The sequence below is a fragment of the Pelobates fuscus genome, chromosome 1 (genome assembly GCF_036172605.1).
Source record: "Pelobates fuscus isolate aPelFus1 chromosome 1, aPelFus1.pri, whole genome shotgun sequence".
NCBI classification, from domain to species: Eukaryota; Metazoa; Chordata; class Amphibia; order Anura; family Pelobatidae; genus Pelobates; species Pelobates fuscus.
Window position 1 is genome coordinate 398,682,422 of NC_086317.1, and position 18,883 is coordinate 398,701,304.

General features: G+C 39.0%; 1 protein-coding gene across 2 annotated transcripts in view; it reads left to right on the plus strand.

Annotated features, from left to right (window-relative positions):
- The window catches only part of ARHGEF25 (Rho guanine nucleotide exchange factor 25), a 323,971-nt gene that overhangs the window by 264,630 nt on the left and 40,458 nt on the right, over window positions 1-18,883 (plus strand). For both annotated transcript variants that reach the window (XM_063427536.1, XM_063427544.1), the window contains 2 exons: window positions 2,842-3,164; window positions 9,427-9,525. In XM_063427536.1, the coding sequence (XP_063283606.1) occupies window positions 2,842-3,164; window positions 9,427-9,525 (422 nt within the window). The remainder of the gene's footprint in view (window positions 1-2,841; window positions 3,165-9,426; window positions 9,526-18,883) is intronic.

An 18,883-nucleotide genomic window follows, 5' to 3' on the forward strand; every position in this document is an offset into this window, starting at 1 on the left:
ACTTGGTAGTAGTAAATATTTTAGAATTGCTTGACTTCTGACCAGAGGTTTGCTGGGCATCGTAAGCCCCTCCACAAGTTCTGAAAAAGAGCCTAACATTCCTTCTTAAAGGGACACTATAGTCACCTGAACAACTTTAGCTTAATAAAGCAGTTTTGGTGTATAGAACATGCCCCTGCAGCCTCACTGCTCAATCCTCTGCCATTTAGGAGTTAAATCCCTTTGTTTATGAACCCTAGTCACACCTCCCTGCATGTGACTTGCACAGCCTTCCATAAACACTTCCTGTAAAGAGAGCCCTATTTAGGCTTTCTTTATTGCAAGTTCTGTTTAATTAAGATTTTCTTATCCCCTGCTATGTTAATAGCTTGCTAGACCCTGCAAGAGCCTCCTGTATGTGATTAAAGTTCAATTTAGAAATTGAGATACAATTATTTAAGGTAAATTACATCTGTTTGAAAGTGAAACCAGTTTTTTTTTCATGCAGGCTCTGTCAATCATAGCCAGGGGAGGTGTGGATAGGGCTGCATAAACAGAAACAAAGTGATTTAACTCCTAAATGGCAGTGCATTGAGCAGTGAAATTGCAGGGGAATGATCTATACACTAAAACTGCTTCATTTAGTAATTTAGGTGACTATAGTGTTCCTTTAAGGTCTTTTATTAGGAGCTAAGTACAGCTTTTTAGAGCTAACTTATTGGGTGAGAGCAGCAGCTGATTGCTCTAACCCAATTGCCTAAAGCCTGTACCACTAGGTGCCAAGACACTCCTTTAAAGCAGCAAAGTAAGAAATCTGTTTTGAAACATCACTGAGATTTTCAGAGGCATTCTATGGATCTCATGCTATAAGTTAACAAAATGTCATTATTAAAAGATTACAACATAAATTGCTATTACAGACATTCCTCACTCCTCACTCCTACGACCTGGTTGTAGAGTGAATTGTTTGGTAAGTGAGGAGTTAAAGGATTCCCTGCTCTGGTGTGCTTTACTATGTTCAGAGAAATTTCCTCGAACATAGGTGAACGCAACAGAGCAGGGAATCCGTCTAATCTATACTCGGGGAAATTTCCCCGAACATATATTTGAGGGATTTCCTGCTCTGGGGCATTCGTCGATGTTAGGTGAAATCTCCTTGAAAATAGACCAACACAGCAGAGCAGAGAATCCCTCTGATTCCCACGACGGCTCACACTTACCAACCTTGGTCGTAAGTGCGAACCGTCATAAAACAGGTCGGTCGTAAAACGAGGACCACCTGTATTCCACAATAACACATTATACTTTGTGAGGAAAACAAAACTAACTGTGTCAAATATTTCTAGAGCCTTATTTTTAGTTCATAATAGCAGGTCCTTCCTGCTCAGCCTTGAAAATTTAGCATTTTAAAATAGTTTATAATTTATTAAAATACAAACTGAATAAAGAGTCCCAAAGCAATTCTCTCTAAGATGCATTTTGCCAATAAAACAGCTTGAGAAAGCTGTTTTATTGGTGAAACACATCTTAGAGAGGATTGCTTTGGGGTTTTCTATCCAGTTTATATTTTAATTGTTTTTTATTTTGTATTTGTTTTTAATGTGGAGTTTAACATAAATAAATATTTTATTTGGCACCACTGCACTTTGAAGTTCTTTCGGTGTCCTGTATCAGCTATATCCCTCTTCCCAAAGAGGGAAGTGTATTGTCTCCCTTTATAGACGCATATTCAAGTACTCCTAGAGCCAGGTCTAGTGGCTCTATTTAAGCTGAGCAGTTCCAATATATTTTTTTTTTGTGTGGTTTTAGTCAAGATCTGCTACACTATATTTACCTCATTATATTTTTAATGCTTATTGCTCACACATCATAGAAGATGTTTGGTGTCACCTCGGAACACACCTGCGCTTGTGATTTGAGCCCATCCATTAGTGGCTCTATCTTATGTGATTGTATTTACCTTACCTTTTTCTACCACTGTTCTCAATTTCAAAACTGTATTACACTATATTTATCTTTTTTATTTTTATTGAGCTATACATTGATAAGGGGTAAGTGTTTTATTTGTCTCAGCAGCCCACTGATTTAGCTGGTATTATCACCTTGCCACATAGTTATACCTTTCTTTGCATGTTAGTAAGTGTACATATTGGGAAGTATTTACAGCACTACTTGTAAGTTCCTCTTTGTCACAGATATTATTGAGTCTCTAGCTCAGGAGGGACCACAAGTTACATAAGCTGAGTCCACACTGGTGCAGTCAATCCTAAGGGACCTAGTCTGACAAAATGCACCAGAAGAGAGGGATGTGGAGAAGCATTTCAAAGATATCAAGTGATTTTCAAATGTCAAACATGAAATGTATTTTTGGAAAATAGAAATGATAGAACAGGAGGCTTGCTTTTAGACGTGTTGATTGAATTATTACACATGTAATGATCTGTCAAGGTGAAAAGCTGGTACAATAGAAACAGTCAACCATGCATGGGCTAGAAATATTTTAGCATTTTATGTAGACAAAGACCTTTTGTCATGGTGTTCTATGTTCATCTCTGTTATATACTCATGACATAATTAATTAGTTGCTACCTGAATTATACAGAACTAAATGCAAGATAAACTAAAAGACTAGACTGGCGTTTTTTTGACATTCAAAGAAACATTTTATAATAGTTTCAGAGAGTCTCCTCAAATCATTGGAAAATGCCTCTCTGTGGTGCATGACTAGTAAACACCATTGTTATTTGATGTGAATGGCACTGGGAACATATCTTGAGATGTTCCTGTGTGCTGCCCAGCATAGACTAATGTGATTTGTGTGAGTGTAAGGTTAAGCTAACTTTTATGTGATTCTTATTCTAGAATCCTATTCTGTTGCTGGAAGTGATGGAAGTATATCAGCATCGGTGGCATCCATCCAACCACAACCTTCGACCAGCTCAGCTCCGAGTTCCCCTGGATCCAGGAGGTCAGTCAGCACGCTAAAGAAATGGCTCACAAATCCTGTCAGAAAACTTAGCAGTGGCAGTCGCTTGGATGCACGTCAAGCTAAAAAAGTTGAAAGCCGGCCAAAGCGAGGTGTACCTGGAAGAAGGAGAAGTGCCGATGATGGAGGAAGTGGAATATTTGGACTTGATGTTTTGAGGAAGATGGAGGACTTCACTCAACCAGAAGAAAAGATTTTGGTGAGGAATATTTTACTCAATTGTCTTAATTAGCTACTAATGTTAGTCTTTATGCATGCACTACATTAGTTAATTATACCTTATAAACCCTCCCAAAATAGCATATAGACGTCAATAGCCATTGCACTGTTATTCCATTATAATACAAATATCTACCCACAGACTTATACCAACTACATTAATAACAATAAGTTCAGCATGTAGCGCTTATATGACAAGAAAAAATATTATTATTCACCTTTTAGAATTTTGAAGCAATAATCCACTATCAAATCAGTTCATAACCTAAGAAAGATAATCATACATAGTGTAAAATTGTACAACGTATTTGTGGTTAATAGTGGTGTAATTAACACACTCACAAACAGAGAGCTATGAACCCAGTTCTGGTATGAATGGCTTCTGGGTCCGTACAGGCGACCCACCCCTATTCGTGTTGTAAAGCAGGAGGTCTGGAAAATATTAAAAGTACACCCAATTGCGCAGTATTGTTTAAAATGTTTAAAACATATTATATACTTGTCCCAAGTGAATACTCACAAGTCAGGAGTCAGAATATACTGACTCACTTTCACAGCGTTGTGCAGATTAGGGACTGCACTCCCTGATGAATGATGCCGGGAACCAGGATCCGTAAAAGCAAATCGATTTATTGTAATAATATAATATATAACAAAATAAATAAAATAGCTGCAATGAGCTTTAAAAGCAATCCGGGACGCGTTTCGCCACAGCAAACGTGGCATCTTCAACCGGGTATAATCGATAAGTCATCGATAAGTCATAACTCAAACTACATTAATAGCCATAATAACTCTCCATACAGTCTGCCCCTCGTATTACATATATCAACAATTATAATGTTTGTACTCTCCAAAAAGAAAGACAGATCTACTTTACTACTGTTGGTGTTACACTGCTGCGGTAGAGATACAAAGGAATATATAGGGCCTGGTGAATAGGGTAAAGACAATGGGATTAAACAGGGTAAAATATGATTGATTTAATTTACCAGTAAATCAAGATAGTAGCAGATATATTACAATATAGCAGGTTTCCTTTTACCATTCAAACCAACAGAACCAGAAAACGTTGGGGCCTGAAAGTGATTCTAACACATATAAGATAAAATAGTTCTAAAATTAGCTGGTGAGCAGGAGAATAATCAGTACCATTAAACTAATTTTAGAATGCATCACTCAGAATTGCACTTTGTAGAGTGTGAGCTACAGGGAAGAGCCTTTGAAACTAATGCATCATTATCTCTGTCTTTCAAATTAACCCTTTCACTGTTGAGAGTTTTTTTTTGTTGTTGCTATTTTCATTTTGAAGGATTGTTGTACATAAAAAAAATGTGAAATAAAGATAATATAAAAAAAAAAAAAAACAGGAACAAAATATTAGGATGACTTTAAAAGAACTGTAGAGGCTTACCCAGGGGACCAAAGATGGGCTGCAGATATTGATAACAAATATTAAACATTGAACAATGAGTCACCCGTCTCTTCGTTGGGATTTACAGATCATTTTTTTACAGTTTCATTTTGTTAAAAAAAAAAACACACAACTAAAAGAAAAGTAGAAAAAGAAAAATAAAGTAGGGGTGGGAGTTTAGGAGGAACAGGGTGACCATCAGTTAGACATATGAAGAAAACAGAAGTTCCTTCGTGACACTCATATTGCTCAGTCTACTGTGAAAATGCTCAGAGGTGTCAACCACATCTCTCCATCTTCTAGCTATGCACAAGTGCACTGCACTGTAAATCCTTACCAAGGGACATCTGATAAGGATTCCCTTTAAGAAGTGCTAAACTCAGAAAGTTATTCTAAAATGTTATATCCAGGACTTGTACCAACAAGGAACACGTTTAGAAATGGAACCATTTAACCATGTTACACCATCAGCACAGGGCCAGGTTAAGAACCCAGTGGGCCTGGTGCTGACAATTATGATGGGGCCTAATTACAGAATTGTCACAGCCCCCGGCTCGCCACGAGGTGCAGTCACACTGGACCGGTGCGACGCGCCAACAAACTGAGCTTACCTGCTAAGCGGCGAGTCGGGAGCCGCTCTGCCAGATATAGCTCTGCCCCCCAGGGTCACACACAAACGCACATTCTGCAGTCAGAGGCCAGAGGGATATTTAACCTAGGTTATTGCCCTGTCGTGGTTTTCATTCCTGGTTCCTGAATCCTGAATCCTGAGAGTGCGTTTTCTTGTCCTGTTTTTGATATTCCCAGTATTTTGACCTTGGCTATTCCTGACTATTCTGTTTCCTGGCTTCCCTGACTTGGCTTGTTAAATGGTATTGTATATTTCTGGCTCCCTTGACCATTCTCTGTTTTTAACGTATTAGTCTGGCCATTCTAAGGACCGGTTTACGTTTGATCATTTTCTGTTCTGTCTATGTAGATGTTACATAGTTCTGCATGCTGGACCACACTAGCAGTCATGACAAGAATCTTATCGACCATAGACACTAAAACAGTCATACCTCTCAAGCGTCAAGTATCTAATGAAGATGGTGTTGGAGGGAAACTCAAAGGATGCAGCTTTAAGAAAACACATACTCAATGCTAATCTTTCTCTAATTTATGCTTTAATCTTTCAAGTAAATCCATGGAGACACTTGGGGACACTGGGAGACATGGGGACATTTGGGGACACTAGGGACACATACACTGGGAGACATGGGGACACAGACACTAGAGACACTGGCTGGGAAACATAGGGACACTGGGAGACATGGGGACACTGAGACACTAGGGGGACTGGCTGGGAGACATGTGAACACAGACATTTGGGGACACTGGGAGACATTGGGACACTGAGAGACATGGGGACATAGACACTGGGAGACTAGGGGACACTGGGAGACTAGAGGACACTGAGACAGTAGTGCTTGGAGGCATGGGGACACTGTGTCCCATGTGTCTCCGTGTCCCAGTGTGTCTCCCAATGTCCCCATGTGTCTCAGTATCCCCATATCTCTCAGTGTCCCCTAGTGTTTCAGTGTCCCCATGTTTACCAGTGTCTCCCAGTGTCCCCTAGTGTCTCAGTGTCCCCTAGTGTCTCAGTGTCCCCATGTCTCCCTGCTGCCTTTCCCCCCATCATTCACTTACCTGAGCTGAAGGCTGTCTCTGCAGGTTGGGAGCTGCTGTCTGGACTCTCTGTGCTGTGTAGCTGCTCCCCCGCAGATGAGTGAGTAGAGAGAGGCAGGGAGGGATATGCTGTAACTTCCTATCCCTGCCTCTCTCCACACACAGTGGTGCTGGTGCTGGTATTACAGAGTAATCTCCGTTTATACTAAGAAAAATACCTGCATTTGTATTGCCTGTATTACTGCAATACCGGCATGGCCAGGCAGCCTCAAATACCGGCTGTGCCGGTAAAATACCAGTCAGGTGGCAAACCTACGAGTAGTGTGTGTAAAAAAAAAAAAAAACTTATTTTTTTTTTTTTAAATGGGCCTATTCCATGGGCCTGGAGCTGCAGCTCCATCATCCCCTATGTTAATCCGGCCCTGCATCAGCAGCCATATATGTGCAACTCAGTCTCTCCTACATCCTCTGAAGCACTGCAATGACCATGTAAATATCTACATATGTCTAAGCTTCACAAAGTCTTAGTACAACCACGAGACACACTTGAATCCATATTCCTTGACTCTTGTGCACGTGGTAATTTTCATATCGCATATAACTTCAGTCCCCCGGCAATATTTCCCACTGCTGATATTTTTAAATGCTTTTATTTATTTTGCAAACATAAATAAAAACAATCACAGCATTTGCAAATCAGAGCCAGAAAAAAGTAAACTTATAGAAAAATCTTTAAACAAGATTTTGGATATTAGGTTTAAAAAAAAAAAAAAAAAATCCCCCCCCCCCCCAAAAAAAATGAACACAATAAAAAAAAAAAAAAAAAAAAGGATACTTAACCCCTTAAGGACCAAACTTCTGGAATAAAAGGGAATCATGACATGTCACACATGTCATGTGTCCTTAAGGGGTTAAAGGGGTACTGCAACCAAAAATACTGGCTTATTAAAAAAAAAAAAAAAAAAAAAAAAAAAACAGTTGGAGTAATCTTTGTTGACATCTGAGAGAGAGAAAAAAAATGCAGAAGGTACCTGCGATCTCACGGTGCAGTTTGACATGATTGGCATGAGATTGCAGGAAGTTGTGTTTTATTAGTTCATTTTTTATCTTCTTTTTTGGAGCCAAGACTATGTCAGTAAATGTTACTGTAACAAAAAACAGCTTTTTTAAAAACATTTTACTTTTTTTTTTAATTTAAAATACGGTTTTTTGGCTAGAGTTACCCTTTCTAATTAGTGTAACTGCTCTTTATTCATATATGGAGTTGTGTCAGGGGATAGACCTTGACTTAAGTTGTGGATACAATGTGTGGATGCAGTACCTTAAAATTTGGATAAAATCAATGCTGCCAAACAGGGTGCCTGCTCTATTAATACTTTATCAAGTTGAAGTGGTTGTGGTTCTGGGAGTAACCCTTTGATTAGATTCTTGTCAGTGCAAAAGATCTATGCACTAGGGAAAACAACCCTGCTACAGAGAACAGTAAACAATCGCCTGGGGATCTGATGAATAAAATGATCCAATCCCACTCTATGGGAATTAAATAAAAATAGCATGAGGGGCTAAATTTGGGATCTCAGCTCAGGATCTAAAACTAGTGCTTTAAAGGAAGGACACAGTTAACATCCTTTGTATTTCAGAAAATGTTGGATTTGTTTTGAATATTCCACTGAGTAGTAATCCTGCAGTGCAATGACTCACAGCTCAGGGGAGGTTTGGTCTAAGGATATGGAAATCCCTACTGTTTCCATAATGCATAATTTATCTGCAAAGAAAAATGTCTTGTCATCTTCCAAGCAAAGTGCCTCTCCGTTCCGCTTCTTCTCTATTGCTATTATTGTAGTACTCCTCTAAAATATTTTTCTTCTTGAACATTTTTTTCAGTAGACTTTTTTTTTTTTTTACTGAAAAGTAGTTAATTCAAACATGATAGAAAATGATTTCCATTTTTTTCTGATTTTTCTGAAGCCCTTGATCAGATAAATTCCCTATTGGTTACCAGCTTCAGCCTCTTCTTTTAGACAATTTTCTATTTATTTCCAGATATTAGATCACTTTCACTAAACCAGTGAATTAAAGGAGAGATTGTTTTTCTAATGTTTAAACTACAGAAGAGTTTTCTGTTTTTTAATAGAATTCTATTTTCTAAAAGGAATTATGCACTGACTCAGTTCTCGGATGGATGGATGGATGGACCTCATTGACCATTATATATCATTAGGCAAGAAGTAATGCCTAGAATTAAACACTGCCTATCCCGCACTAACATCCATGTTTCAGAACAGTGCTTTATTATGGCAGTGATGATTGACATTGGCTGTCATCCTTCGTGTTCCCCAACCAATATAGAAAATGCACTTTGCCAATATTTGGGGTGTCGGGATTAGTAATCAACAGTTATATATCAGCAGCTATTTATTAATAAACAAAGCTGTCTCTTCCAATACAGGGCTAGAACAGGGTCTAAATGATGACATTTTATCATACTTTAAAGGAACACCATAGTGTTCAGAATACAAAGCTGTATTCCTCTGCCCCTGCACTCCTACCCCCAACTGTGTAAGGATTGACACACCATGTTTTTACTTACCTGAATCCAGGGATACGGTCCTTTGGTGCTGATTGTGCCTCTTCCAATGTCACCGCGAGATGGAATCTAATGCTCCCAGGAATTGACTGAGTCTTTTGACTAATTCCTGGCAGCCCATTGCTTTCAATTTGTGTTTAGCATTACACTCACGCTTCCTAAATATGTCTCTGGGAGTAATTCAACTGACATTTAATTATTATTATTTTTTTATATGCAAGGGAATAAAAGCAAACAGTGACTTCCATTTACTTCCTTCACTGATATTTATTATCAACATTTATATAGTGCAAACATTTTCCGTAGCTCTTTACAGTGATAAAATGGGATTATTTAACTACATGTAAATGACCCGAGGTAAAGAAGGCCTTGAATTAAAGACAGGTCATGGGACAATCTCTTTAGTGTGTGCACATTATAATAAATCAATGATAATGATTTCTGTCTTTTTTGCCTATTTTGCCTTTAAGGGGTGGGGTTCATGTACCTTGTGTCATGGACAAAACAGTACAAGTTGTAGGTTATCCTGCACAGTAACTTTCTTTTAACTTCTTCTCTCATTTACCCCTCTAGGGATGGAAAGAATTAGACGCCCCTGATACTCATCCACTGCCAGACCTGTCTATATTGAATGATTTGTTACAAGAGGTAACCACAGAATCCGACAACAAGGTGGGCACTATCTTAAATCTTTCTTTTTTTTATATTTTTTATTTTTGCAGTGCATGTTCATATAACAGTTGCATGTGAAGGTACCCCAACGGCAATCCTCCAATGCGTTATAGTCAATTGTTACATTGAGGTACTCAATGAAGCCTGCACATTTTTATAGTTATGAATAGTTGAACAAAGATATCTCAAGGTTTGTTTAGGATCGATAAGTTAGAGCACATATAGCTGAGGTTCCAGATGTCAAATAACAATGTTGCTAGTGATCTGCTTAGCACTACAGTGTGTAGACAATTTTAAGTCATATTGTGTGATGCATTAATAAGACATGGTGTGTTTAACGACTATTATGATTACATTCTAATGCTCTGAAAATATGCTGAACCGGAATAATTACGTAGTAATGTGAGCCCTGTGGCCCATGCATGGTAGTTCAGGGAGACAGACATAGTATATATGGTTAACGGGTAAACTAACTGTGCTGAGTACATTGATTCACTCACATTAAGGCTGCTAGTGATAAGCTATATTAAAAGGGAACGCAAACATAAACAGAAAGACCTATCACATTTTTTACCACTCGGCTTGTCAAGGTGTTTAGATGGGTGGTGCAGAATGACAGTCCTGCTAACCAAAGTGAGTCTCTAAGAGGGCTGCACAGTCAAGTAAGTGTTCCAGCAGAAGTGGGTAGCCGGTGTTGCAGGTACTCTAGGGTGAATCTCTCTCCCGCTGTGCCGTTCAGCCGATGCCTTGTGTGGGCAGAGTGCAGACTTGCGCCAGTTGCTTAAGCGGGAGAAGCGATAGGGATGCGTGGTTCTCTTTCTGGGTGCGGCAGTCGGCTCGATATCCACAGAGAGGGCTTCTTATGTAGTCTCCCCACCCGTCCCTGCTCCCAGCGCACTCCCGATCACCTGAGCTGTCAACTCCGCCGAGTGCTGCCGCCCGAGCTCGGGGTCCACCAGTATGTTGCCGTCTCCTGTTTGTAGTAGCGGCGGGGTAGTTCCGCTTGAGTGTTTTGTGGTACGGCGTTGGTCGGGGCCTGTGGTTTGGAGGCTTTTGCCGGATTGTTCTCCGTCTTCTTCCCGCCCATCTTCTTCCGGACTGCCGTGTAGGTACCTGTGGGGTTGTGGGTGGCAGGGCCATCTTATCGGTGCCCCCGCGGGCCTTTATTTTGGCCCAGAAGGCAGCGAATATACGTTCGAGCCTCTCCTCCAGAGGGGGCAGCGGGGATGCAGGCTGTGAGTCACACGTGACGTCCGCCATGATTCTCCCCTCCGGTCCGGCAGTGAAGCTTCGTTCCCACTGGACAGGCTTTAATTGCCGGGATATCCCTCACCGGCGGGGGGGGGGAAAGAGTGTGTCGGGGGACCTTCAGGCTGGTGGGCTCCAGCAAGCGGAAGGATCGGCCGTCTCCCCCGCACCTTGATTATGGCGTATTTTGAGTTTTTTTAGCACGAAGTGCTACCGCTTGGCATGGCAGCCAGGCTCCGTCCCCTATCTTAAATCTTTCATCTTTCTCTTTACATTATTTCACGGATGAGGCATCTCTAAAGAAAACCTTTGGCACAAATTAAAAGCTTGATGTTAGCTGTCAAACCAATCATTCATATCCACTATCTGGACAATTTATTTTTAAGAGCATACCGGTAACTCTCAGTTATCCATCAGCCCTGTTATCAGACGATAGTCAGTGATCTACTACAATAGATGCCATTTGGCTCAACAGATTATCAGTTTATGAAACATGATATCAGCAAAGAGCAAATTCTACTTGCTGATCTGAAATTTGTCCACCTGTTGAGGCTTCATCTGAGGCATAAAGTGAATATGCTGCTATTTGAAATCCAATCAATATCCCAGGAATTTAATTTATTTATAAGATATTTTACCTGGAAGGATACATTGAGATTTCTCTAGTTTTCAAGTACGTCCGGGGTCATAATTACTAAATAGCCTTCACATAAGGGAATGCACTTGGGTATTCCGTAAAAACTAAATGTGATCTGTGTGATAAATCAGATTTGGTGGAATCCAATGTATTCGGTGACACTTTGCCCTGAAACATGTATCTAACACAACAGACAATTAAAGAGATATGTTTATTCTTTATCCTACTTATTAAATAACATTTGAAGGTTTTGATTATATGCAATGCAGAGTGAATGTGTTTTTTTTTTTTATTATCAGAAAACTCATATACTAACATACTACACCTCAAAACCAAAACGTGAACTGATTAACTTTGTGAAATATCTAGTTCATAACACTCTCGGAAGAAGCTGTTATAAATGGTTTAGAAAAACCTACAAAAAACAACAACATAAAGAAATAGAAATATTTGCAAAGCTGTGGTAACACAATATCAAATAAATAAATAGAATAAAGTTACAAATTACAATATGCTGTGTTTTGGAATCTGAAATAGGAATGTCATCTATTTACTTTAGACTACTGAAAAAAAAACAATGTTTATGTTCATCATTAGAAACCACTAAACCAAAACCCAAATGCAGGTGCAGAGTTTTATACAGAATTATGTTGTGGCCTTATTCAGTCCCTGGTGTAAGAAGTGGCCATATCTGTGTATCTTCAGACCAAGCAGCATCTCTCCATGAGGGAATTCTGTAACCGAAACAAAGTGTCACAATCCAAGTCCTGAAGAAGGCAACCAGCTCTATGTGGAGTTATAATAATAGAGGTTCAGACAGCACATAACCGCTTAACCCCTTAAGGACCAAATTTCTGGAATAAAAAGGAATCATGACGTGTCACACACGTCATGTGTCCTTAAGGGGTTAATGGCCCATCTTGTTTTTCCATGAACAAGGATCTCCTTATAGGCAAGCACTTTTCGTACAGTGTTCGTACAGGAAGGAGAAACAGTTGTTTCACATTTAAAGTGGCTACGTCACATAAAACTTACCTCTTTCTTATTGTTTCCTCTTTTTTTCCCCTTTCCTAATTTGTTCTTTTATTTATTTCCAATCTATTTCTCTTTAAAACTTAAGACAAAGTCTTATTTTTTGCTACGTTTCACAATTTTCCATACCCTTCACAACTAGGACAAATGTGTGGAGCTCAAATAAGCTTCACTTCCTTTGACAAGAAAAATTTGGCAGGTGGGGTCATATCTGTTTAATGTTTAAAACTGAAGACTAGGCAGTCTCTAAGGGGATGGGGCGTGTGAAATAAATTTGGGAAAATCCTAATCCTAATGTTTTCCCCATGCCCTGACCCATGGTCAGTTATAATATAAGGGTGTCATAGAACTGTCTTACCCAGCCCCAACCATGGGTGGCAGGTGTGGGCCCTAATAATACCATTAAAGCGGGAGGACCTAGTGTCCCCCCCAGTGCCAAACATGTGTGGTGGGTGGGGGCACTAAATAATTATATAATGAAGGGGTGGGCACGTCAATCCCCTACCAACCCCCATTAAAATGTAATAACCTTATCTACAATCCCCTCACACAAATAACGAGAGGGAAATCCATTAAAAAAAAAAAACAACTCTTATACTTGCCATCAGAAGTCATCTTTCTTCTAACACTCCCGTTGTTCAGTTTGATTTGTTTTTTTGTCAATTTTTTTCATTTTGCAAACTGATTTTTATTTTCAATAGTTGCATCTGGAATTACAGATTTTAATTTAGCCTTCGTGGGGCAGAAGAATAGGAGAGTAACAAGAAAGAAGGGGGTATACTGTGCTCCCCTCATTATAAATGTAATAACCCATTAACTGGGGATAGGGGGCCATTAGGATGTCCCCCAGTTTCTTTTATTAAATAGCTCTGACCTTGGGTGGAGGCAGCAGGGTTGACAGTGATTGGTCCACCCCCCCATTATTTATTCTTAAGCCCCTCACCCAATATCCCTAGTATCCACTGTTTTCTAACAGACCTCATCCCCGTGCGATTGGGCCATAAAGATGGGGCATAAAGATTAAAAATTAGGTCTATTTTAGGCCTCAATTGCAAAATCTAAACATGAACAGAGCTGTTCGAAAGGCCACGTATGGATGGTTTCCCCCATTTGATATATGAAATTGCGTAAATAACCCTGTTATTCTACTGAAATTGCAATGATAACAACCATAGAAAAAATGACACATATGACACATAGTAAGGAAAAATTACAGATGTAGCACATAGAGCCATTTCTATTTGATTTAGTTTTTAGATGATGTATTGATATTTCTTTCTCCATTTCAGATCTATGATCTATGATCTGAACTAGAACGTTCATCTGACAGAATTTAAATGTGGTGCTTTTATGATGACAGTGCAGTAGGGGGGAAAACTGGCAACTATGTTTGTTCAGTAAAAGTGAAAAAAAAATTATACCTGGAATATTTATTGAAATACTACAGTACATAATGCTAAATACTTTTTTTAAAATTCTTTATTTTTGGTGCAAGTTTGCATGCAACGTACATACTGTTTTTGCAGTCTAGTTTGGTACATGTTTAAACATCGTATGTAGCATCATGTTTTTGTGATTTATGGCTGAGTAGCGTGCACATTTTTGAGAGTGTGGTGGACTGTCGGGTTGTATCGAGTTGGTCAATATATGGGGTGGTGAACCCCCTCTATGTGTGGTGCCGCGGAAGTTGTGTGCCAGTGAGGTTTGCGGGTTCTAGGTCGCTTGGGTGTGTGTAGGAAGGGAGGAGTTGGTTCCTTTGTGGTGTCGTTGAGCTGTGATTCCTAGTGGCGTCTCGGTTCCTCCACCAGTAAGTGGATAGTCACTATTGGTGTGAGTTCTATTGTGTGGCTCTTGTCTATGTGTGGGCCCTTGTCCCACTGTCGATATCTCTCTGGCGTGTCAGAGTTTTGGGGGAGAGAATTCCTGAGTGTGAGCGCTGTTTCTCAGCAATGTAAGGTAAAGGTGCATCAGTGTGTAAAGGCATAGGCAAAGTAAGCGGGCCATATAACGTTAACATTGCATAACTTTGTAACTGAGAAAGTCTCATATGTGCCACTGCAGCAAGAGATGTTCAGGCATGATGGCTGGTTCAGATGCTAAATACTTTTAATAGTACAATATATATTTATGCACACACATTTCATTTTTATTTTTAACTACATTGAACATAACAAAAACAACGCAATACATACATTTTCATATCTAGGGAAACATTCCTACCAACATATTAATTTATATCTGGTTGTGTTCATTCCGCAAGCTTTGCATTAATTCTCTAAAATGAGATTTCAAAGTGAATAACTCTGTAAGAGTTTCTCTTAATCTACTTGGTTTTCCTTTGTCCATTTTGTTATATTGTGATATGTGTTATTCAGTGGTTTTATTTTACAGTGGATTGTGTTTTGGATGGATATTTTTACATTGCCACAGCATCTAATTTCACAGTTACTGCTGTGCGTACCCTTAGCAATAGGCACAGACAGCGTTTCCCACTTGGATTAAGACAGCATTTCCCACTTGGATTACGCTGACATGGCAGATCTTGAGTTACAAGACTTTTTCACATAACTTTTTAAAAAGATGTTTTATCTCTCGTTCATCAGTCCAGCCTAGAACGTACTTCCCAGGATGGTCATATGTAGTAGGATTCAGACAATACACTCCAAAGACATTCCAAACACTACAGACAATCAATCTGCAGCTTTTGCGAGCTGCTTTTAGATATACCCACAATGAAAAAGGCATTAAAGGGATACATGTTTTCACAGTGGGTATATCTACTAAAAGGTGATTTATTTATTTATTTGGGTTTTTTATTTTATTTTTTGTGTGGAGTGGAGTGGCCCTTTAATACTGAGAACATATTCAAAAAGTGGTTTACCTAAAAAAAAATATATAGTTTAATACTTTTAGTACCATTTTTTGACTAGCACCACTTTTAAATAGTGCAACCAAGCAAGCTGTCTTTTTTTCATTTTTTTATGTTGTAAAAAGAAAATCACAGCTCTGGAATAACATGAACTTTGTCTCCAACTTTGTTTGCTTTTATGCTTTTTGTTTCAAGAGTCAGGATTTGTTGAATCAAGAAAATATACTACAGAAAAACATTTCATTATTTTGACTTCATTAAATAAAGACACAGAAATTACCAACTATTAGTGTAATTGACTTATATTCTGCAAAACCATATGCATACAATAATATTACGTATATATTTTACAGTACACTGATAAGAGCATTTTTCTGCTATTTGGTTCACAGATCAAGTGAGAAAAAGTTACCATGAGTATCTCTCAAGTTAGGCACAGTTTAAAGACAACATTGGTTGGCTAAGTGTATGTTGTACATGTGTGTGTATTTGTGTCAGTATGTCAGTGTCTATGTGTGTCAGTATGTCTATCAGTGTATGTTGCAGTGTGTCTCTGCATGTGTCATTATGTATTTCAGTATATGTGTGTGTCAGTATGTCTGTCACTATGTGTCTGAGTATCTGTATGTTGTCAGTATATGTACTTGTGTGTCTGTATGTTTTCAATTTGTGTATCTGTGTATTGTTGTGTTGGTGTGTTTATCTGTATGTAGTCAGTGTGTGTATCTGTGTCTGAGTATCTGCATGTGTGTCAGTGTGTTTGTATCTGTGTGTCTGCATGTGTTAGGTTGTGTATCTGTGTCTGTATGTGCGTCTGTATCTGTGTGTCTCTATCTGTATGCGTGTCAGTGAGTGTATATGTGTCTGTATATCTGCATGTGTGTCAGTGTGTATCTGCGTGTGTTTGAGAGTTTGTGTGTGTGTATCTGCATGAGTGTATGTGTATCACACTGTTTGGGTGACAGTGTATGTGTATATGTGCATACATCTCAGCATTCAAACACTAGTCACAAATACACCCCTGCATTCAAACTTTAAAACTTTAACACTACATACAAGCACACTCCTTCATTGAAACGTCAGCACTACTCACAAACACACCTCTGTGTTAAACACCAAAATTATATATAAACGCCCTTGCATTCAAAAACCAACTACTCATAAATGCATGTTTGCATTCAAATACCAACACCACATACAAACACATCCCTGCATTCACACAAATATACTCTTTTCAAAAATATGGTTACATTCAAACACACAAACACTGCTCAGTACTAAATACAACATTGCAAGCATGGGAAAATGGTAAAGCCCCAGCTGTCAAAGAATTTTTGGAGCTGCACGACAGATGAAGACTACTTTTTGGCCACCCTTGCAATATTCTTGCACCATGGCCCTCTCTACTTTAGTTCCACCATTGCATTGGAGTAGAGGACATGTTTGCATGCCAGTGAGTGGGGTGGGTCAGGGGGGGGTCGAGGGGGCCCAAGCTACTGTTTGCCCAGAGTCCAATCAATATTAAAGATGGCCCTGCCTTATTGTGATTTAATGTGTGCAACAAGCAATCAGTAGACAGGTATATTTATTGAAAAAAAAAAAAAATTCAAATAAATTGAACGAAGGATAGTAGTACTGGTCTGATCTAACCAGACTAGGACTATTTCAGTTCGTTTTTTTGTTATTTTCTTAGTTACTCTTGAGTTTACCTACATTAATAATTCAAAATATCGACCCTAAATTAGCAGCTCTCACTATGTGTAGACAGACTGTCTCTGGTCCATCTCTAGACTGGTCAGCTTAACCTTTGTTCTTGTCACAATAAATCTTAACGGAAAATCATCTATTACAAGAACACTGCATGCCTTATGAAGGCAGGCAACTACTTTCTATAAAGAACAGACGTTTTCTTTGCACCATTATATAGCACCTTAACCCCTTAAGGACCAAACTTCTGGAATAAAAGGGAATCATGACATGGGATGTCACACATGTCATGTGTCCTTAAGGGGTTAAAAACAGTTGTTTTTTTCGAAAAATGTTTTGATCTGCTCAGCAGGAAAAATGTAATATATTTAACTGATGTGGACTTCCTATGGAAACCTTGGGCAGTCTGCATCAAGTGGCATTTTGCACGTCGCATTCCACCTTAATTGAAGCTTTGTGACCTAATGATGTCAAAAATGGAAATTTAAAAGAATGTGATGGAATTTAAGGATAGACACCTACCATCTTGAAACAGTCATACATTGAATTTTTAATAAAAGACACGTAGCTTGGTTTGAAGAATTACGGTAAATAAAATATTGAGAGGAATTGATCATTTGTGCAGTCGATTAAAGTTACATTACCCTGCAGTAAATTGTTTTGAAAACTAGCAGGGATAAGAGAAAAAAGACGATTTAGAAAGATTGAGAGGGATTCCATGATTGCTTGTTTGACCTACTTTTGCTTTATATGGAGCCCAGGGGAGCCTTTGTGATGGCTACTTGCTATCACTGATTTACAGAATCATGCGCTTTTTAATTCCTGATTGTGATTTAATAGCTCCATTTACAAACTATGGCCCTCTACATCTGACAGATCTGGAAGTTGCAGATTTGCAGTTCCAAGTGACACAGGGGAATCTAAAGATTGCTTCAAAAATTGCCTCTAATTGTGCATACTGTGTTTATCTAGTCAAATGTGTTTATTTCCTAAACTACTCACTTAAAGAACATTTTTTTCCAGACCCACTCAATAATCGGTTGAATCAGATATGGATTCATTAAAATGTAAAACTTGTAACCTTTTTCACTGTTCTACCTGGATCTTAAATGATTTACCAAGTGCCATACTACAACACCTTGATATAAACCTCTCGGGTTGTATTCACTTGACCCCCTGTAATTGTGTGATCAAGGTAATAATAACTAGAAATCACTTTCATTTTGAACTTTATGGGTAGTCTAGATTGCCCAGGTATATCAATAAATAAAAATAATTCAGAATAACTTATATAAATATTCATGTGCCTCTGTTAGGTAATCTTCAAAATTAGAGTTTGATTTGAACATCGCACTTATTTGACGCTGGACGTCCTCACAGACCTCCAGCGTCAAAATAAATCCCTATAGGAAAGCATTGAGTAATGCTTTCCTATGGGCGGGTTTCAATGCGCGCGAGCCTCTGGCCGCGCATGCGCATTCGGCTCCACTCAGGAACTGATGTCGACGGAGGAGGAGAGGTCATCAGTGCCAATGGAGCCCAGCACTGGATTAAGGTAAGCAAATAAATGGTTAATGAACTATTTGTTTGCCGCGGAATGGGGCCCTAGTCACCGTTTAGGTATAATTAGGTATAGGCATATTGTATTCCTAATGCTATAGTGTTCCTTTAAAATTACTCTGCTTATTGTGGTAAAGTGCAGTGCGAGCACATGATTAAACAATAAACACGGTCAATGTATGGGAAGCTTTGACTGGCCAACCTGTCAGGAAGTTGGTTGTCCTGGTGCACACGCAGACCAGAATTGAATGCCCTGTGTGCACTCTGAGTCAGAAAGGAGAATGGAAGGTGTGGGGCTGGACAAG